Source organism: Chiroxiphia lanceolata, chromosome 1 (assembly GCF_009829145.1).
Source record: "Chiroxiphia lanceolata isolate bChiLan1 chromosome 1, bChiLan1.pri, whole genome shotgun sequence".
Classification (NCBI taxonomy): Eukaryota; Metazoa; Chordata; class Aves; order Passeriformes; family Pipridae; genus Chiroxiphia; species Chiroxiphia lanceolata.
In genome coordinates this window covers 47,402,003-47,424,366 of record NC_045637.1, presented here as the reverse complement: position 1 = coordinate 47,424,366, position 22,364 = coordinate 47,402,003, and the positions used below count along the sequence as shown (strand labels likewise).

Here is a 22,364-nt window from a genome sequence, read left to right as displayed (position 1 = left end):
TGCATAATCTAAGTAGCACCATTTTCACTCCACGTTGCTATCGGAATACTTACTATTTTCTCCAGTTTATTTGTATGCGTTAATCAGTGGTCCCAACAGAGCTCTACCATAATTTATTATAAATCTGCATCATCTGCGATATTTAGCATTTATTCCTATTTTCCCCCCACCATCTCACCTCCTCTCCAGTGCTTTGCAGTCCACTTTACTGCATGTTTTATTTTCATGGTAGTAGCTTCTCAGACAACTTCAGGCTTTGTGAACATAAAGATCAGTTTCATCAGACTGTGCTACGATTTTGTACTATAATTCTAGCAGACTGAGGGTCAGCTTTTATTATCCCTTTTTTGGGGGTTTTTTGTTTGTTTGTTTTTACTGTTTTGTTTTGGTTTTTGTTAACGAACATGTCATTTAGCACAGTACTTAAATTTTTTTTTTAAACTTACTATTTTATTCAGGTATCTATTTGCTTGAGAAGGTTTTTTTGGGGTTCATTTTACAGGATTTCTCCCTTATGCTTCTGCAACTGCTGCCCATGTAGGGAAAACCCACTACTTTCTTTTTGAACTTCTTCAGGGCTTCTGGCAGAATTCCACCTAGACTTGCTGAAGTAACATTTTCTTTTAATTTTGTAAATTTAAGTATTCTCTCCTTTTTTGAATCTAAAATCTGATCTTTTTTTAAAAATCACATTGAAGTGTTTCAGCATCCTCTGTGGTGAGAACTGTAGAAGTACAATGATATTTTTGCATTTAAGTCCTTGCTCCCCTTTAATCAGGTGCATTTTCTCAAAAAAAAAATCAATTACTTTAAACATTTTGAAGTAATTTAGGTATGAAAATGGAAGTGGGACTATTTGCAAGATACATTTATCCTGCTCTATAAAGTAAATGCTTACTTATGTTACAACATAGTGAAGTCAATTTCAATTGAAACAGTGAGCCGGCTTCTTCCTTTTGTGAGTTATTCACAGAGCAGGAAAAGAAATAAAACCATATGAAAAGAGCAAAATACAATGGCAAAAATCACAGCCCTACAATATCTAAAAGTCACTGAATGCATTAACCCCTCCTCTTTACTCTTTGAACATCTGTGTCATTTCTGTTCACATACTGGATTTGCTGTGCCAGTCCCCTCCTTATTTTCTACATTCTACATGTAAAGTGCCAATTCCAATACCATTTTTACTAGTTCACTATTGGGTGAATTTTATTTAATAAATAAAATGAACCTTGTATCTTGCTGTTTCATGCTGGTCCTCTTGTGCGTTCCTGCTTCTTTCATTTAGGGAAAACGGGTTCCTTTTTAATATATCATTTTAGTAGAAATACTTTCGCATGGAGCTATCTCCTCTCAAGTTGTTCTTCTGGCATAGTATCAGAGGAATAAGGTAATTTTTGTCACCACCAATTAAAAAGTTTTACGAAACAGGACCGTTATAAAACAATTAAACCTTGCAAATGCAGTAGTCTCTAGGAGGGAAACCCTGGAGGAAATTCTGCTTATTAAAATTGCAATTTTACTTTCCATTAAAAAGGAGAATAAGACAACAGAAGATGGGTTGGCAAGACAAATTATTTCTTAATGTCAGTTGAGCTTATTTCAAATGAGATAACATATCTACACCAGGTTGGGTTCAACATATTTTTGTCTCCTCAACTCATTTATCTAATTCAGTCATCTTGATTATAGCCTCATGGACCTTCATTTTCACAGGAAGAATTTCTTAACAAACAACCTACACAACATGCTGATTACTGAACAGTTAATTCTAATTAACTTGGCTATGGCAAGAGAATTTTGATAAAGTCCTAGACTGCAAATACAGTTTGGTTATTCTAGCCAAACTTCTATAAAATCAAAACCCTCAGTAGAGTCTCCAGACAAGACATCAAAGTGATAGGGATCTAATTTAAAGAAACAAATGAGAAAATTAAAATCACAAATAATTTATTCTTCCGTTAGAATTCATGGAGTACAGTTTTAAATAGCAATGAAGTACACAGTGGTAGAAAATTGGCACAGAACCTACAAGCTTTTCATTCATAATAATGTTCCTCATCCCATATCTGTTCAAATCTGGATGTGTATTTTCTACTGACTTTAAGAAAACTGTTTTCCCTTTAAAAAGGATGAACAAATTGAAAATCTTGTCTTCCATGTATAATGTCACACATATTAGGAACACAGTTGAATTTCCTTTTTTTTTCCCCGAACATTGATTGCCAACTGAAAAAACCCAAAATATTATTTTACTCCTGGACTAATTTTAACTTTTATCCTTTATAAATGTTGCCAGGAATTCCTGAATGCATATATTTCTGCAGAACAAAATATCCTTTTACTTATCTGATACACAGTTGCAGGACAGTCTCAAAACCAATTTTTTGTGTACTATGCTATTGATCAAGGTGCTGCCTCTATCTCACATGCAACACTAGAAGCGTTAATGCAACTCAAAACAAAATTTGGCATTTACCTCACCAACAGGTTTTATATTTGATGTTAAAAAACATCCCCTTGGTCTCATGTTAACCAATAAGAAAAACAGACACACACAAAAAATGCCCCCTTTTTAAAATTATTAACTCCCAGTTAGAAAAGTTGTCCTGGTTCCGGCCAGGACAGGGTTAATTGTTGCAGTAGGCAAGAGGGGCATGGTTGGGACCCGGAGGTTATTCTGCACCACCTCAGGTCATTTAGCCTGGGGTGGTTCACTAATTGCTGGGCTCCACAGGGTGAGCAACTGCGTGTGACTCATTTGCCTCTTTTTTGTACCCTCTGTCATTAGTATTGTTGCTGTTACCGTTTGTTTTCTGTTTTCTTATCTCATTGCTGTTTACAGTAAATTGTTCTTATGTCAACATGTGATCTTTACCTTTTGTGCCTCTAATTCTCCTCTCCAGCCACCCCAGCAGAGGTGGGGGGGGAAGCAGGCATGTGGTTTGGAGTGTGTCAGTGGGAACACAAAATTGGGGAATACCATTCCTAAACCACAACAAAAGTTTAGATAGGTTTTACAAAGTCCTCTAGGCTATTTTGATACATAAAAATTATTCAACTAAAGGTTAAAATACACTTATACAATACAGTCCTGTTCTCCATATTCTTTTTCAAGTTCTTTGTATATTCAAGCCAAGTAAAATTAACACTTGTCATTTTCTTTGTTATTGCAATTAATAAGAGGGATTACAGCTTGCTTATGCAAAGCTCTGACAAAACACTTGAGAAATAAAACCCAAACGTTTGTTACCCAAAAAACATTGCAGAAAATTGTCAAACTGTTAGAAACAATTTTTACAAAACCGCTTCACTCAGAAAAATTGGAAAGCTTAAAAAATTAATCTTTGCACAAGACTATATTACACTGTCTTTAATTATGTTCCCATTTAGATAACTGGGATTCTCTGTCTTTGTACGTGAACCTATCAGTGATGTAGGATGCTCTCCATCTTTTTTCACTCTTATCTTGATCGTACACTATTTCGAGACTAATACAATCAAGCACTTACCATGTCCTACCCATTTTAACAGTAGATTTGTTATCCTGCCCAGCGAGTAGTGTACTGTCTTGCATATTCACCCCATGAAAAACATTATATACAAAATATTGCTGCTGTAAAAAGTGTGCATTTCCCCTTTCCCCCCTACAAAAAAAATCCATGGAAAAAAATATTAAATTCCCATAACCTTCATAAACATACAAAGCTGTTCACACCTTTCAGTCAGTAACAGTCTATTCGACATACAGTCCTCAACTCACTGCAAATTGTTATGTCACAGATTTTCTGTCCAATATTGCCATCTAGAGTAGAGATGTGAAATCAGTTTCTGAGAATCTACAGTCTTTAATAATTAACCCATAAAGACTGTATACCGTAACACAGCCACAAGATTTTTCCAAAAGCTAGGTGGAATGGGAGGTTCTCATCTTGGGAAGATGTCCACAGTGCTGAGGAGACAATATGGCTGCTAACAAATATTGCCTACCGGAATGTGAGTACTTTTTCACTGTTGATAATTTCCATATTGACCCTAAAAAAAAAATTCAAAATATATCATTAGACCACAAGGTACATTTTCTTGTATTAAAAGCTGAAATCAGAAGACCATCCAAATAAACTGTGATGCTAAAAGGTGGAAACAAATAACAATAAATGATAAACTGATATAAGTAACTGGTATAGTTTCATCTCACTAAAAATCCTTCGTGCTTTGATGTAAAAGTAAGACCAATGACACGGATTTAAATCCAGGAACCTGGATCAAAACAGTATACCTTTACATTCAAAAGACTGCTGTGAAATTTGCAGAACATCAGCAAAAAATAAAAGACGGGGATTACTTCCCACCTGAACTTTGAAAATTATTTCAAAAGGATAAGGTCACCTAAATTCAAAGCAATTTAGGAAACTAACCATGACACAGAGATACCTAAAAATATTCACCTATCAAGCATTACAGAATTGTACATGTATCTCAAAAACCAAGGCACATCCCAGTGAACACGAAGAACTAGTCCACATATCCTATGGGAAGCAATTATTCCACAGATCCAATACGCAGAGTTATTACCCTTATTGATATTCTTCTTCTTTTGAAAGAATGTCATGAACTGCAGAGGTGGGCAGAGGTGAAAGCATCAACACTACAAGCTTACCATGATCCTTCACCACAGGGTTCAAGGCTTGCAGAAGAAAGCAGTTGCTAGGAAGTGAACGTGTCCCAAACTGCAGTCCTGCCACCATTCTGCATTAAGTACCATCATGATAAGGTGGTATTTTAAATTTCAGTTTTATGTTGCAATGTTACTTTTGTTACATTGTAATATAACAATCAGTCCCGAAGAAGAGTTTCACAACAGCTGCTAGATGAGAATTTAAGCAGCGCAATTCCTATGGGAATGGCTAGTATGAAAGAGAGGTCTTCTATAATTGAGTTTCCCAGTGGAACTTAAGACTGCACAAACTAGAGGAGTAGAGCCTATCTACAGAGAGGGTTATCCACTCCTACTGCAAGAAAAACTGAAAGAAATTCAGCAAATTGTGATTAAATTTCCTTGACCTTATATTTGCCAAAACCAAAGGGTTTTGCTGTAGCTTATTGTTCGCAGAGAAAGTTACCAGTTCCGTGCATAAACATTTTGTTTATCTGATAATTAGAAGTAACTGCATCTCTAAACTACTACACTGAAAGACTTTGTTCCTTCTTCCTTGCCTTTTTTAATTTCTGTAGAAAGCAAGCCAACTGTTCTCCTTTAAAAATGTGGGCAACTGTGACTATTCTCACTTCCAAGGGAAACTTTTTCTTGAAAGTTCAACTGATCTTCTACTGACATATCAGGATTTTATTTAAATGCTAGAACCTCAACTTGATCGTTTAGTTGATCTTCATTTTATTTATGCCAAGGAAAGTAACAGTGTATGTTTTAATGACATTTCTGAACGATTCATACTGCAAAGATTAGGTTTTTTATAGTTTAGTACCTTCTACAGGAATAAAACTTCTGCTTCATCCTGTAATTCTAAGACAGATTTTTTTACAGGAGTCCCTCACTACAACTCCAGCCTGAAGTTATGGTGGGTTGTTGTTTCTTTGTTTTAAACTTATCTTAGCAGTGGTAGGAAGGAAGCAGTTGATTTTTGGGACACTGCTTTCCCATGTTCGGTGCCCCCTCATACTGCTCAGAGAAAATCTATGCACAAAGAAGTTTCATGTCTTCCCGTACAGTTCTACAGCTAAAAGACCTCAGTTGCGCACCTGAGATGCTTTTGCAACTGGAGAGGAAGATTAGGATTAGGATTTGTGTTTGTGGAAAATCAATTCAACTATTTCTACTGCAAAGCAGTGATGAAAAATGATCCACCGTTAGATTTAGGAACCTTATCTTTCATTTTATTTATTCACCATGAGGTTATGAAACCTTATACTTAATTTTTAAAGTCAAAAAAGATTGCCTGGAGGGCCTCACTTTGCCAAATTGCATTAAAACTTAGCAAACTCAGGAGAGAACGACTAGTCACAACTCCAGACAAATGATTCTGGGTAACTCAACAAGAAAAAAAACCCGGGAGAACTGTATATACATACCTGAGAGATCATGTCCTCAAATTCATTAGTTTAAATGTCCATAAGAATCTTAAAATTATTAAATGAGTGTGTAAGAACCACAGTTTTTCTCATCAAACGAAAGAATACCTGGTCATATCCATAAGGCCTCTGCTGGGGTGGCTGGGGTGGTCCAGGCTGCGTGGGTCTGTATCCCCCATACTGCTGGCCTTGTCCTTGTGGATAATTGGGATACTGAGGTCCTGGACCACTCTGGGAGGGGCCTGGAGATCATGCAAATGGAAAAAAAAAAAAATAAAATAAAAGACTATTTAAGGTGTTGGAAAATAAAAAACAGTAAAAGCATTGAATTTTACAGCTGAGCAGGGTTAAGAAATATTACTACTGTGTAGTTAGGTCTTTTAAGTGGCCCTCCTTTCTCCCTGGAAAGCACCTTTGCTGACAGGGCCTGTGCTCCAATCACAGAAACATCTACCTTTATTTATATATTCATTATGTAATACCAATGCATGCAAGTTCCACAGACAAGGTCATAGGACAGAGAAGAACAAGGCAAGAAATGATGAATGATAAACATGAACCCCTTCCAGGATTTAGGGAAGCAGCCTCCTCCTGCTGTATGCTGCTCCAGTTACAGAAGTTTATAATGCCAGGAGCAGCCAGATGATCAGCATTTGGACCTTCTGAAGAGATCAGCAGCACCTCACTGCCAGAGAGTGAGTTCTCACACCACAGCAGGCAATCATAAATGGGACATCAGGCAAGCAAGTTCTGTGCATACAGTGTGGGATGTGACAACCAGTAAAAACTATTGTGGGATGGAAAAAAGCACCATCTACTCCATACTCCTCTGATAATATTAGCTTTCCAGAAAAAGGCTAGGAAAAAATCCAAAACTTTGACTCCAGTCTTTTTTGGCTGTAAAAGGAAGTTGGTTTTTTTGTCAGTACAAACTCTTTCTGTTACTATTCACAGGGACTCAGCCTGTCTAGCACTGGAAGCTGCCATAAGACAGTGCAGCCTCCAACACTGGGAGAGATGGTGCACTGTGTATTTCAGTGGCACTCCATATGAATCCTTTGCACAAGATCTGTTAGATTTTTCAAGACCATCCCTGAAAACTGACTCTCCATTTTTAAGAGGTGAAGATGTGCAGCTTTTCAGAAGTGCTTTCTTTTAAACAAACCAACACTTTTTTTCCCTTCCCCTCAGAAGAAATAGATGTGTTGATATGGTGCTCGAGAGGGCTAGTTTTAGGTACAGGCACTGGACATTTAGATGACATCAGCTGGTAACTCTTTCAGTAGTATCTAAGATAGTCAAAAAGTTGACTTGGAGAAAAAAAGCTCCATAAGCTATTACCATTCTCCTCAGGCCTCAAATCCCCTTGAACTATGCAGTTTCAGCTTTCTACAGTGAAACAAAACCTTAAAGATTGATAATAATGACTGAGATATTGATTTCTTTTTCGCAAATTAGAAAGCAATTAAATATTAAATTGAGCAAGAATATGACATCCTAAAAACTGCTGTGTTCATCTGACAAATGAACATGGGTTTATTTATTCATGGTAACCCTTTATAGCTGAATTCTAAATATTCACTGACAGATTTTATAAAATAAAAATGGAACTTCAATAACTATTTCTGCTAAAACCCAGAAATTTAAAAGTATGCTATTTTGTTTTACGAATTACATTGGGTAAGTCCCTCCATCAGTTTTCCTTATCCCTTTTCTTCTAGTATTTCTTAACCTAAATTTTCTGAATAGGTCAGATTTTATTTCTTTAATTCCATATTCAGAGCAGTGAGCTACACGGACCTCCAGTCTGGTCTTCATTCTATTTCTATTTAATGTTTAGAAGAAGAGAAGCACCTGAGTATTATTTTAGAACTATCAATTCAACCATAACCTCCAAAATGAAAACACTTGCTAAATCTCAGTGGATCCTCTTAAAACTTAACTCTGTCTCAACATAACTGGACTTAATGTGAATCTGGCATTTATCTACATGGCAAACAAATCATCCCTGCACTTCCTCACATACCTACAATGCTGACAGTTTTAGCAGTTAAACCTACAAAAAAGCTAAAAGTTAAAATATATATAGAATGTACGGAATTTCAGAGAACATTGTAATTACGGAACTTCAGATTTTTTCTTCTGTGACAAATATTTATCACTTTACAATGTGCAAGCATGTAAAACTTAAAAGAGCAGTATTTTCAGTATACTCTTCTGACCTCGAGTTTTCAGAAGTAATGCACAAACATTACGTACTACCACTTTCAATTTCCTGTTTGGGAGGTTTTTCTTGAATCCAGGGACTATACTATCTTACTTGTGGCAGCGGATTTCTCGCTCCTGCCATGTATCAGAAGGTGTGCACTACTGTCTTACAAAGAAATTTGTAAGACAAACTCTTGTGAACGTTGCATTTCTGTACCGATCAGTAAAAGAATTTTCAAAGAATGATTCATGTATGTTGGACAAAGTTTTAAACTAGTTTTTAAATAATTTTGTTCTAATTGGCAAATTCACAGATGAAAGGGTATAAATGGCTCTGTCATCTTTCTGATGTTCACCTACAGAGGACAGAAAAGAGCAGAGTCTTTCTGGGTCCTTCTAAATTAAAGAATCATAGAATCATAGAATCACAGAATCAGCTGGGTTGGAAGGGACCTCCGAGATCATCAAGTCCAACCCTTGGATCCATTACCGCTGCGGTTACTAGACCATGGCACTAAGTGCCACATCCAGTCTCTTTTTAAAAATCTCCAGGGACAGAGAATCCACTACTTTCCTGGGCAGCCCATTCCAATGTCTGATTACCCTCTCTGTAAAGAAATTCTTTCTAATATCTAACTTAAACCTCCCCTGGCACAAGCTGAGACCATGCCCTCTTGTCTTGCTGATAGTTGCCTGGGAAAAGAGACCAATCCCCACCTGGCTACAACCTCCTTTCAGGGAGTTGTAGAGAGTGATGAGGTTTCCCCTGAGCCTCCTCTTCTCCAGGCTGAACAACCCCAGCTCCCTCAGCCTCTCCTCATAGGACTTGTGCTTCAGTCGCTTCACCAGCCTTACTGCCCTTCTCTGGACCTGTTCCAGCACCTCAATATCCTTCCTGAACTGAGGGGCCCAGAACTGAACACAGTATTCGAGGTCTGGCCTCACCAGCACTGAGTACAGGGGAAGACACCCATTATAACGCTGCTTTGTCACCTTCAGTTTTCTGTGCTACTGCACTCTCCTAGACTGCCAAGAGATCTAATTCCCAAAAGAATCTGTCTTCTAAGTTTTCTTGTTTTGGCCCAGTGAAAGGGCAGGCATACAGCTGTTCTGCACAGGGCTGGCCTCTGGACCCAGTAAAACAGGGATAGAATAATATACAACAAGGGTCTCTCAGTCTTTTCTGTGACTGCTGTCTGTGTCTTTAGGTTCTTACCATAACCCTGCTGTTGTCCTGGATAGCCTTGTTGGCCAGGATATTGCTGCTGTTGTGGTGGGTAACCCTGCTGTTGGGGTGGTCCTTGATATGCATCTTGCTGCTGACCATATTGCGAGTTTCCTGTAAGATGATTGCAAGAAAGCAAAAACTTATAAAGATACCTATTTTATTATTTTTTTTCCTTCTAAGATGCACAGCCAACAACACAAGAACAAAATGAAAATGCAATATTGATTTCAAAAACTGAACAAAACAAAGAAAACTCAAACCAAACAGAAGGAACTCGGCCAAACAAACTGCAGTTAAAGCCAATTTTGCAAAGTTGAACTGCAGCACTTTCAGCATCTCTGCCAAACGAGCATTACATTTACTGGAACATCACAGTCATAAGATCATGACTACGCTAAATAAAATAAAACAAAAAAAAAAGACAAAATTAAAGACAGCTACAAGAGCACAGACTAGCTACACAAGATCAGCAAGCTGTTTCCTAACAGCACTATAATTATACAAAATATATACACACACAAAAAGATATACAACTGAACCAACAAATTTATGTTTAAATAAAAATTTCCATTGAGGTAAAAAAAAAAATCTCTAGAGTGTTTTAGTCATTTTACTGTTGTTAGAAATGGCAAATTGTGGTTATATATTTTTAGGTGTTTGCAAGAAATTATTCTGAAGGCTTCAAGTTCCCTGCAATTTTCAAGACAGCCAGCAACTAGTATTCTACAAGAGCTTTGCATGGGTATAAGTTGTGTTGTGTGAGAATTTTTGTTCCCGTTGCGGGTGGGGGAGGAAAGGGAATGTCTGTGCGTATGTGTGTGAAGGTATATAGATACCTCCTTCGTAGTAATGTTGTGAGGAATCCTCATAAGGCCTATCGTAGCCTTGTTCAGGATACGACGGTTGCTGATAACCGTAATCATTATGACCTACATCAATTCGACAAGAGACAGGAAGAAACGTTAATGGCCTCTGAGTGAAAACCCTAAAAATATTTCATTTCTCAGAAAAATGAAAAAAAAAAAAAAATTTCAACTGGATATACATGAAGAAGAATTTTCAATTGTACTAGCCAAAGACTTATTAATATGATTTCCTTTCATATGAATTAACATGTGACAGGGGGAAAAAAAGAGCTTAATGCAGTAGTTCTAGCAACATCACAGCAAGGGATGGTCTTAACCTTCTGATAATCCTTGTTGGGGGAGTAGGGGGGGAAGTACTTTATCTTTCACTCAGAAAAAAATGAAAGCATTTAGGCCTTTCACATGTAAATAACCTGAATTAAATTAGAATGAACAAAGAAAGCAATTATCATACTTTGTCTAACACCTGTTCTGCTGATCTCCAATTCAAAAGCATATGCTAAAAGCAGTGTGAAATATAACAAATAAAGCTCAATAAAGTTATGAACCACAATCTACATTAAATTCAGCTTTTAAGTGACAGAAAAATAACATTCTCAAGGTTTTCCCTATAAACAGAATTCCTACTTTAAGTCTTAAGAAAACTTTTCCTCTTATATTCCAGTCTTGAGTAGATTCATTACAAACAATTCTTCCTATTCAGAGACTACAGGCATCTCTGATTAAGAAAGCAATATGTGCAGTAAGCACCCCACCTGTTGTTCGTTTTTATACAAACATATTTTGTCTTACAAATGATCGAAATATATCTTATTGATAATTTGGTCAAGAAAACAAGCCAAAACTTTGTTTACATTTCAAATTTAATAATACAAATTTGGAATAAAATTTTGAAATAAGGAAAGGAGAAAACAGTTCTAAAACTCAGTTGGCCTTTGTTATTAGTTCTGCAATTGTACCATACGTCACCGACTGAATCTTATATGAATACTTAACCATTAAAACAATTCTTAAAACATATTGTCTTTGCATTCTATGTAAGAGTGATAATGAGGTGATGCCAAAGATTACTCTTTGGAAGGAACAGGTCTTAAAAGCAATCTGTGTTGTCACAGAGCTATTGATAGTAACACCAGATTGCCCTTACTAGAGTAAATTGCTGTAACCATTTAGTGTTCATGTGTGTAACATAAATGTTCCAAAATGAAAGCCTTAATGAATTAATACAACTTGTAAAATAACTCTGCACATACATCTCCAAAAATTAACACAAGCAAGCTTAGATAGATGTGTCTTGATGTATCTTAAAATCAATTTAATGGATATTAAATTCAAACAATTAACTTGTATCCCTCTATTTGCAACGAGTAGTTGCTTTGGCAATGACACAGCTTTACTTTGTATATATTTTTAAAACATTAACATATACCACACTCCCTGAACTTAGTAAGATACCATTAAGTTGCACACATGGTTATCACAGTAGTCATGAGTCAGCATCTTTGTTCTCCCAGTCTCTGCTCAGCCTGAAAACAAGTTAATTTCAACTTTTCTAACTTATAACACAATCCAATAACCTTCAGCACTCTGTATTCCAAGAGGTAGGAGGACAGATTTATGAAATTCAAAGTTTCGGTCTTGTCTCGAAAGCACTGAGGGGACAGCTAAAGAGGATCCACAATCTCTTCAAGGCAGGGACCATTTCATTCCTATATACAAATTAAACTAAAGGCCCACACCATAGCAGCAATAACACATTTGTACGACTTACATGAAAACTAAACACTAAGTGAAAAAAATATAATATTTACAGAAAAGTCACATATTTTTAGTAAGTTTTTTCAGTTCAATAAAATTTTTAATAAAAGGATATCGCCCCCTCTCTTATTGATAATAAAGTAATGACTGTTTTCATTCATCTCAATCATACTAGATATGCTAAGGAACTCTCCATACTTTTAGATAAACCAATTATTCCAATTCATTTTTAAATACTAAAACTGTTGTTAAGAGTTTCAAATGGGAGTAATACCAATTACATGCTTAAAGTTGCAAATTTAACCAGTCACAGTAAGTCACAGTAATTTAAACTGTAGTAACAATTCTGAATTTGGAAGGTTTTGTAAATGTGAGGTATGATATCCAATTACTATTCTTGCCTCATCCTCTAATTTTGGGCATATGACTACATTAGTATTGGGCAGGTATAGAAAATGGGAAAGTTAACATTTATGAGAGATTACCATCAGGGTAATATTGCTGGTTCATGCCTTCTGGAGGACCTTGTCCACCATGACTGTATTGGTCCCCATAATAGTCTTCCTGGCCTGAGTACTGCTGTGGTGGGCCTGAAAAACCACAACCAGTCAATACGTAAATAACTTGTTTTCTCTGTTATAAAGCTGCTAATTTCTGATTTTAGTATGAGAAATAGTTCTCAAATGTATTCCCCACCCATATTGTTGCATTACAGACAACATATGTAATCCAGTTTAATTAAAAAAAGAAACAAATGTATCCATTCATATATACACACAGTTGTTTGGCTGGACTAGACTGAGAACATACATACTGAACCAGGTTTGAGCTCATCTTAGGAATGCATATAGCATACTAAGGTGTTAAAAATAAAATTATTCCTCGGCAAAAAGGACTGGAAAGAAAAAAAAACAAGAGAAGCAATACTGTGGAACATTGTTCCTTTTTTCTGTAATTGAGTGAATTCAGAACCAAGCAGGTACTCTGTTCCTTTTCTGTACCTATCATTTAAATACCAAAACAGAATTCTGCATCAGCATATCTGAGACACATAATTTCAGAATGCATAATCTCAGAGATAACAAAAAAAAAAATAGAAGAGAATATTTGTCTTCGTGTTTCATGGTGATACCAGTAGTCTCTTGCTGCAAGAACCACCCTTAAAAAGTAGTAAAAAGAGTGTGCAAACAAAGTCTGTGACACCAAGTGATTTGATCAAAATTTGGTGTAGGCAAGTGACGTAAAATAGTTTTAAAAATGGTTATTTAAAATCGATGTAAGTGTACCAAAGTGAATTTCTACCTTGCTGTGGTGGCCTGTATGGAGGGATCTGTCTCTGACCCATCATGTGATTTCCTTGGTTAACTTGGCCCATCATTCCCATCGGCGGCTGCTGCCCCTGGTAGTGCTGGCCACCTGCCTGTGGCATGTTGTACTGCTGGGAGGGCGGCTGCTGGTGCATCATTGGACCTGCAAAAGGACAAGCAGCAAAAATGTCAAACATGCAAAAACTATTTTACATTAAATCTTTCCAAAAGAACACGGAAAACCCAACCTTTAAATATGGACCAAACAAGGCTCTGTATTTCTAGTGCTCTCATAAAGATTTGTTGTTTCTGGACCTATGCACATGCAGGTGATCACTTCAGTAACCAAACTAGAAAACAGAAGTCAGCCTAAATAAGGTTGCTTTTTAGATGATTTTTCTTTAAAATCACAGACATTAGTTTACACATGCACAAAGATATTGAAACACTTTTACCATTTTTGGTTGATTTGTTTCAAAAAGAATCTTCAAAAAAAGTGCAGGTGAAAACCTGATGGTGAAACTCTGGTAAGTCATAGAAAAATTATTTAACATTTGTGAAATCCTCAGGGCATAGTTTTAATGCACACACAGTTGTTGTTATAGTCCACCAACAAGCCACTGAGCTGTTATCACAAAATATGCAATTTTATTTAGCCTGTAAAGACAAACCACATGTACCAGTCAGGCAATTTCACGACAGGCATATGCAGAAAAACTAAACCCAAAAAATATTCTTTCATATCAAGCTGCACCAAGTTTCTGTGACCCATGGAAAGAGACAAGGTGAGATCAAGTACTGTCCATATTTGATCAACTGAGAAAATCTGATTAAGGCTGTACTTGGAGAAATGCAAATTTCAGTAATGAAAACAGACAGTTAAAGAGCACCCTACTGACACCAAACGGCAATGAAAATGATGATTACACCATTTCATTATATGAGATTGCAGGTTAGATTGATACAACATTTAACAAAGCACAGCTTCTGTGCTTCTTCTGTAGTACCACCTCAGAAAAGAGTTATTCCAGTATTAAAAATATGAGGAGGAAAGAGTTGTGACAAGGAGCTAAACTTTTTAAACAGCACACTAATTCAAACCACTTAAGAGATACTACACACTTTGTAAAGGTGAAATCCTAAGCTTTTTTTGCCTTTTTAAAAAATAATTTATTTTATAAGCTCCAAAGACAGCAAGTAACTAGCCTCACTAAAACCCCAAACAAATTATGACACCAAACTAGCAGAGCCGCTCCTAAGCGTCATCCCAGGAGAAAAAGGAAGATATCATCTACTTTTCTGTATGCTCGGTTTTGCCATTCCATTCAGTATTTTTAAATAAGTAGGTGCTGGAGCACAAGAAGAAAGTCCTGTGTGAAACCACAGTACTGGAAAATTACCTAGATACAGTCAATAGTTTCAATGGATTTATATAACTAAAGGAATACACAGTCAGATCCTGTCTATGTGGGGTTATGAAGGAAAGTTAAGACAAATAATTAATGTCTGAATTAATTTGTATGAATTCAAAGTGCTTTAGTTAAATCCCATTAAACCCCTGTGTGGGATCTCTCAGTGAGAAGTGGCGTAAGCTTCATTTTACTCTGAAGATAAATACTGCCCACACTTAAAAAGATCCAGTTATGCTTCTACCCTTCAGCATGGCAAGTTTCTGTTTTAAAGGTTTCTATTTTAAAGTGTAAAAAAATTGCTTAAATTGAGATGTGATTATTTTTCACTTGGCAAAAATGTTTCATTTTTTGATATTCTAAATGAGTTCGTAATTTAGATCATTCCATTTCACTGCTCCTCTGTTTGGAGGTACTGAGAATCATTAGGCAGCCTTGAAAAAAAATAAAAACTTGTTGCCATAATATTCCTAGATCTCAAGAAAGCTTGTTAATTAACAATATTAATATTAGTCACAATACAATGTGATAAAATGTGTTGGGTCCCCATGGTACAATGTAGAGGTTTTCTGTTTGCTTTTTAAATTAGAACTTCATTAACGCTTTGTAGAGCCACAATGAGAATTCACTACCCTGTATCAGGTTGTGCTGTGTTCATAACAGAAAGCCTGGCTTCCTTCCAGTTTGGTTCACATCTCCCTCTTATTAAGAAGACACCAAAAAGAAGCCCCACGTTCTCTGTGGTCTCATTGAACATAACCCTTTTATGCAGTAGTTTTGAGGGGTGAGGGAACTTTGAATTTGTATTTCCTTTAGAAAAATCAAGCCTACAAGAAAGCTACATATATTCATTGTGTAATACTTAATATGACATAAAATCTCAAAACCTAATTAAAAACGTAGACTACTAGCTCATGATCTGATTGGACCCGGACAAACTTGATAAGTGGGCCCCAGAGAACACCCTATTGTGGCCTCCAGTACCTGAAAGGGGCTTATAAAAAGAAGGGAAAGGGACTTTTCATACAGGCAGACAGTGAAAGGACAAGAAGTAATGGATTTAAATTGAAAGAGGGTAGGTTTAGACTAGACATTAGAAAGAAATTCTTTACTGTGAGAGTGACGAAGCACTGGAACAGGCTTCCCATTGAAGCTGTGGATGCCCCATCCCTGGAAGTGTCCAAGGCCAGGCTGGATGAGGTTTGAGCAAGCTGGGCTAGTTGCAGAAGTACATGGCAGGGGAGTTGGAACTAGATGATCTTTCAGGTCCCTTCCAACTCTCATCATTCTATGACTGTGTAATACTTTCTAATATTTGTAGCAATTGTTTCTACAACCCCCTTAAAACACAGCTGTTGAATCTCTAATCAGGTCACAAAAAGCTACACTTGGTGGAAGTCATGATCTCTTCCAGACTTGGAGATATCACATACAAAGTTCACAAAACTGTGCACTGCAAGAGAATGCTCATTGCTTTCAAAAACTCTGCATAGGAACTCTTTTTTTGTGAATTTCGAGAACTATTTATTTCAGAGAGGACAAAGTATCTGATTTGTACACAGCTAAAAATGAGTCCAAGAAAATATTGTGTAGGATTACCTCTGTAAAATATGCAAGTACACAAGTAGACTTGGATTTACAAGATTTATTGGATTTACAAGAAACTATTTAAACTTTGGTAGTACAAAAGTCCTGTAAATGTTCCTGTATGTTCAGAAGGCAGTTTTCACATGTCAGTATACTGGAAGTATTCCTGGGATAAAAGTCTGAAGATGCTAACTAGTAGTACTGTAGGTCCTTTGAGGAGTGCAGGTAATTTTTGTAGTCATTAAACAGGTGCTTGATGTAGATCCAAATCAGTCTTATGCAGTCAGTGAATGTATAAAGCAAGTCAGATAACAGATGAAAACTGAACTGCTCTTTGTTCAATATAACTAGTCTACATTATCAAGAATACACCACATTTCTGTTTAGTAGGTGTAGACAACTTTGAAATGAGCCGTTGAGGGAAAAAAAAACCTCCCTGTGCTCCAGACAATATCTCATAAGGAGGTCTCATGTACAGGGAAGAAAAGGTTCATGGATTTAAGCAAAAATGGGCTTCTACCTAATCTTCCTCTAAGTGCAGTGACCCAGTGGCAGCCTCCTGACAAGAGAGCACTTCAGAAAAGTGACAACCTAGTCTTCACAAATATAAGATAGACAGAAAGAAAGAGAAATGCAAACTAAAAGTAGGTCCCAGAGAAAGCTAACAAATCGGAGAGCAGAAATGCATTGAGGATGAAAGAGCTGCAGAAAAGTTCAGTGGTTTAAAAATGTCTCCTAGCATTGTCCCTTCTGCTGAAACTCAGGTACTGGCAGTAAATGCTATGAGAGGACAAGATAACTGCTGATGTGGTTGAAACTTCTTCAGAAGCAGAGGAAGCACATACAAATGAACGGGTGATTCTGCTGTTCTGACTGGGAACAGGCAGGTATGACCAAAAAGCAGCAGTACAAGCTATTATTTCTTCAATCTTCAAAATTATGTTGATCTTGTTGCTCAGAGGTCTATTCCTTAGGCATTTCACAATGTGAACTTGTATTGATAAAGCAACTAGTTATCCACACCTAGAGTACCAGCAAAGTCCACCATGCCAGACTTGTCATGGTCAATCTCATCATTGTGTCCACTGATACAAAAATAACAAAATACATACTGTTGTAGCAGCCCTCAGCAAAACAACTTCTTGTTTCTCTACAAATGTTTACAAAGAATGCTTGTTTTTAAACATAAGTGATGGCTGTAACTCTTGCAAGAGCTAGCTTAGAAACTAAAGGGTAAATTTAACATGAAAAATGCTACGATTCAGATGTACTTAGTCAAATGAACTAAAATCTTTAAGCTGTTTTAACATGAGGGGCAGTTCAAACACTATCTCAAAAGACTTGGAGGATACAAATGTTTTTGCTACTTCTAATGCACGCCTTAGGCTGCAAATAAAGACAGTAGACACTCCTCCACACTTGCTTACTCCACAAAGTTCTCATCTCAAACTGAACTGTAATTTTGGGGATCATTTAAAAAAACAGTATATAAAATGTCATACAGAAAAATTCCTTAGTTACCAATGTTGTCTTTCATGTTTTACACCAGGAAAGAAAGATGAAAGAACAAGCTCTGTCGCAGCTGTTTATATCTTGGTTTTTCATGACAAAATTACAGTGTCTTCTACAGCTAGATATCCTACAAATCCAGCTATAGCATGATGGTATTTCAGAATGTGGTGGCAATTTTATTTCCCTTTAATAGGTTAGATGTCAAAAAAAATTGAGACTTCCCTGCTTTCTCCATGACATCTTGACTATGCTAAGAACTCAAGGTATTGAAACGTAACAGTCTCTGCTTACATGGGAATGAACAGATGGCAAGACATTCACAAAAGGTACTGAAACTCAGAAATCACTTTATCCTGGTCTGTCATACCCTGAATATGTTTACATTTCAGCTAACATTGGATGTTCCTATCTTTATGCTCCTTTTTTATGTGGACAACAAAAGCAAAGGAATCTGCACCTGTCTCATCTCTGATGTCTCCATAATCTCCTCATATTTGCTTGTAAGTAAAAGAGCTCTCAAATTTTGATGGAATTTTTTAAAGTTTATATAAATGAAATTCACTAAAAACAATCTCAGCACCAGATTTGATAACTGGTCTCCTGGAAATTATCAAGTCAAGATAATATTCTCTTATAGAGTTCACCTGTTAAAAGCAACCTAGGTCCCCTCCCTTACCCCAAGCAACATATAATGCTCATTAAATACCGACTGGGAGTTTGTTAGCTTCGCTTCAAGCACTTCTGGCAAGGGAATGGAATCCTAGCAAAAGAATCTAAGAAACACAGCCTCTGAGACAGCCAAGCTTAGCAGAAGGATCTGAGAAACAGTTTCTGAGATGGCCAAGCTATAATTTCCTGGTCCTTACTTTTAAAGTGTATTAATTCTACTGTTTAATATTATTATTATTCTCTGACTGTGAAAGATCTGGTCAACACAAGTAAGAGGAATTTTCACGTAAGTTTCAGGTTTCAATCAAACCATGCTTACACCTCCCCTCGGAAAAGTAAAAAATTGACAACTTGAAATTTTTTATTCAACCTAAGTAGCTTCCCATAAAAGAAAGAAAAGATACATCCATAAGAATGGAGTTTCTTCCACATTCACCCAGTTCCTGCTGCTTCCTATCTTTTCCAAAAAGGTAGCCAATATTCCTTGCAGATATCCCAGGTTGCTAAAATAGTTTTTTAATCAAGAGTCATCTACAGAATCTTCCACTTGAAACATTCTGCTTCCTAAATCAAAAATTACTAGAATTCCTCTTTTAGCTAGACTGACTTTATAAAATCAATACCACGACAACTTTGCTTCTCATTTAAGGTATTCCTCTGGCTAGCATTTGATAAACTAGTGCAAATCAATAATGACTTCACAGTGGAGACAGAAAGTAAATCCAACAATGAGTTCTGTTACTACACATTTTATTTCTTAATTAGCATTTTTTCATTTTTTTTTCTTACTAACACCATCTGCCTCACAAGGTGTATATACAGCAAGATGTTTTGCTAGCAAACGCACATAAAAAGTTACGCTAAAACCACCCAAGTGCTAGATCAAACCTTGCTGCGTGTTATGGTGTCTTTATCTATTATATAATACTATGCTTTTTTTCTTCCCTCTAAAAGTACTGGCTTCAATCAGCACACATAGCAGATATTACTCAATGAAAAACTATTTCAATATTTTGTTTCCTCCTAATTGTTCATGTGAGATGCCATGCCTAGCAAACACTGAAGACAGAATTATTAATTTACTCATTGGTTTTCTTATGGTACCCATAAGTAAAATGTCCAAATCTTCATAATGAATATACTTTCACAACACTCCTGTGAAATCAGATGGTATCATAATCTTACCGTCAGATTCATTCCTCTAGAGATGAGGAACCCATGTAGGGGAAGATTAAGGTCAAAAACATCTACTAATTTTTAACAGCCAACTTGAGATGCTAAGACCTCATCTTAAGGAATATTTATAATTATATTTAGCTAGTGCTGTTATTAATTGACAGATGTAGTAGGATCTCTCATTCTCAGTATGGATCACCCCTTTAAGACAAAGAAATAAAGCATGCTTTGGGGTTCACAAATGTCTCCTGACAACAATACTGAGGTTCAGAAATTTTGTTCATTTCTGTTTCTGATTTGCAGCACATGCTACCAGTTAAGAAACCTTTGTGTCACAATCCATTTATTCCCTTTTTATTAAACTGCACTAAGTGCATTTCCCAGTTGTTCATTCTTGATTCTTCACTTAGATGAGAACCATGCAGCGCCAATGCTTGGCTGAGACCTCTGCCCAGCCAGACTGAAGCTCAGCTACCTACCTAAATCTCTGACGGTCTCACAGATTTCTGTGTTGTTCTCTGCCCTGCTGTCTCGTCAAGAGAGTGAAGATACAAAAATACTACCTCTAATTTGTCACCAAATTTCAATACACATGTAAAAACTAAGAGTAGAAAACGGAGAAAATGTACTAAGCAGACCTGATTGAGAATAATCTTAGGTTAAAAACCTTAGCTACCTATACATAAGAAACATGCGAATCTTCAGGCTTGGACTTCCTCCCTCACAGGTATCCGGAACAGTATTTTCATTTAACAGTAAATAGCACCTTGCTTGCATCACAGACAAGTTTCAAAGCTTTCACTCTAAAGCAAGGGGCACCCACACTCCAACATTTATATACGAAGCGCTCTGTTTACTAATGTTTTTGGGAGATAATGAAACATTTTGAAGAACGTAATTTTTCATGCCACTGCCAGAAATGGCCCTCTACTTCTGTGAAGCCTCTGAAAAAAGGAGAATCAGCCTTGTAGCAGACACTTGGAATAGAAAAAGTCTCAGCCTAAAGGGTCCAAATTCGGCAGAAACAGAGGTAGGAAATGTGAAAGCTTACCATGGCCGTAAGTACAGGCAATAGTACCAGCTGTTCTAACCAGAGATTTTGCTCTTGTTCTTGAACCTATAATTTGGTTATTTTTTCAGAACAGAAACCTTTTAAGTATCTTTCTGCCTAATTTCTAATGAGCAATTTTCAAGTTTGACACAGCACTGAAAACACAGCAGAGGAGTATTACAAGGAGGAGTAAAGAGCACTACTTTGAGACATAATAATCACTAGTCCTAAATTTTAAGCCAGTCATACAAAATCATTTGCTGTAGAGCAACTTAGTAGATGGCTCCCTCACACATACTGCTACATAATTATTGCTAACTCTGCAACTAAGAAATCTGAACTGAGCAGGCACAGGACTTCTCCAAGAATCTTATTTACAAAATTACTCCTTTGTGCACTGCCCAGAATACACAGATAACTTGTCGGCTCAGAGAGACAGTCAAAAATATTCCCACTTAATGATGATTTCCTCTGCTATGTACCTATTTTTTGTCCTCTGCTACTATATTTTAAGAAAAATGCTATTAACAATGTGGATGATGGACTCAGACTTCCCACTTTCTGTACTGGTTCAAAAAGTGCAGAAACAGCTGTTTCATCATGACTTAGTTTTGGTCTCTCATTAAGTTAGTCTTTTATCTGTTTTGAACCTTCCTGCGATCTAATAATCAAACTGATCAGTATGACCTGTTTTGTTTGTACACCTTAGGAACAGATGGTATCTATGTATATAAAAAAATGGAATTTTGGTCTTCAAAGAGAGTACACTGCAGTAAGAACTACCTATGCACTGGTGGATTATTTTTTCTAAAATGACCAAGGAGAGAGAACCTTAGAAAAAACCCCACATTCTACAGCATCAGAAAAGAGATTAAAACCTCAATCTGAGTCATATTTTTCAGCTAATATATCCATAAGAGTTCATATATATTAGGGTATTTGCTGCAAACACAGCAGAAACATTTTTTTAAAAAAATTCTGCTGCAGGTGCTATGTCCAGATCCAATGTAGTAACAGACTTAAAAGTAAGCTGAAAATAATGCTTGTTGACTTGTAAAGCATATTTCTAAGAATATGCAGTACATATACAACTTAATAATTTGCTGTGCCGTGACTAACATAATATTTTAACTTCACAATTTCCTTGCACTTCAACAAGGACATCAACAAATCATCATCAGCTTATGCAATGGAAATATCTTAGATACAAAATTAGTTCCGGGTTTTACAATGTACACAAAGCCATCTCATGAAAAGAGTAAGCAGTAGCAGATTTGTTCCTGGAACTGAATTTTACTTCTCCAAGATTAGCAGACATTCCATGCTAAAACAGCATGCAGCAGAAAACCAAGGTATAAAAATCTGAGGGCTATCTGACTTTAATTTTTAAATTTACCCCTGAGACTTAAAAGTACAGATATATTTTATCAATTTGAACAATAACAACACTTAGCTTGAAGTGTAAAGTCTGAAAAAGATAAACAGTACTTCAAACTTATAACT

The 22,364-nt window shown here is 36.5% G+C and overlaps 1 protein-coding gene across 6 annotated transcripts in view; it reads right to left on the bottom strand.

Annotated features, from left to right (window-relative positions):
* Positions 1-1,933: 1,933 nt before the first annotated feature.
* The window catches only part of SS18 (SS18 subunit of BAF chromatin remodeling complex), a 45,624-nt gene continuing 25,193 nt past the window's right edge, over positions 1,934-22,364 (bottom strand). For 4 of the 6 annotated variants that reach the window (XM_032697908.1, XM_032697900.1, XM_032697933.1 and 1 more), the window contains 6 exons: positions 13,453-13,620; positions 12,636-12,740; positions 10,363-10,455; positions 9,515-9,637; positions 6,199-6,332; positions 1,934-4,035 (listed from right to left, as the gene is read on the bottom strand). In XM_032697908.1, the coding sequence (XP_032553799.1) occupies positions 4,009-4,035; positions 6,199-6,332; positions 9,515-9,637; positions 10,363-10,455; positions 12,636-12,740; positions 13,453-13,620 (650 nt within the window). In that variant the 3' untranslated portion in view covers positions 1,934-4,008. The remainder of the gene's footprint in view (positions 4,036-6,198; positions 6,333-9,514; positions 9,638-10,362; positions 10,456-12,635; positions 12,741-13,452; positions 13,621-22,364) is intronic. The other 2 variants (XM_032697918.1, XM_032697927.1) reach the window with 2 other exon arrangements.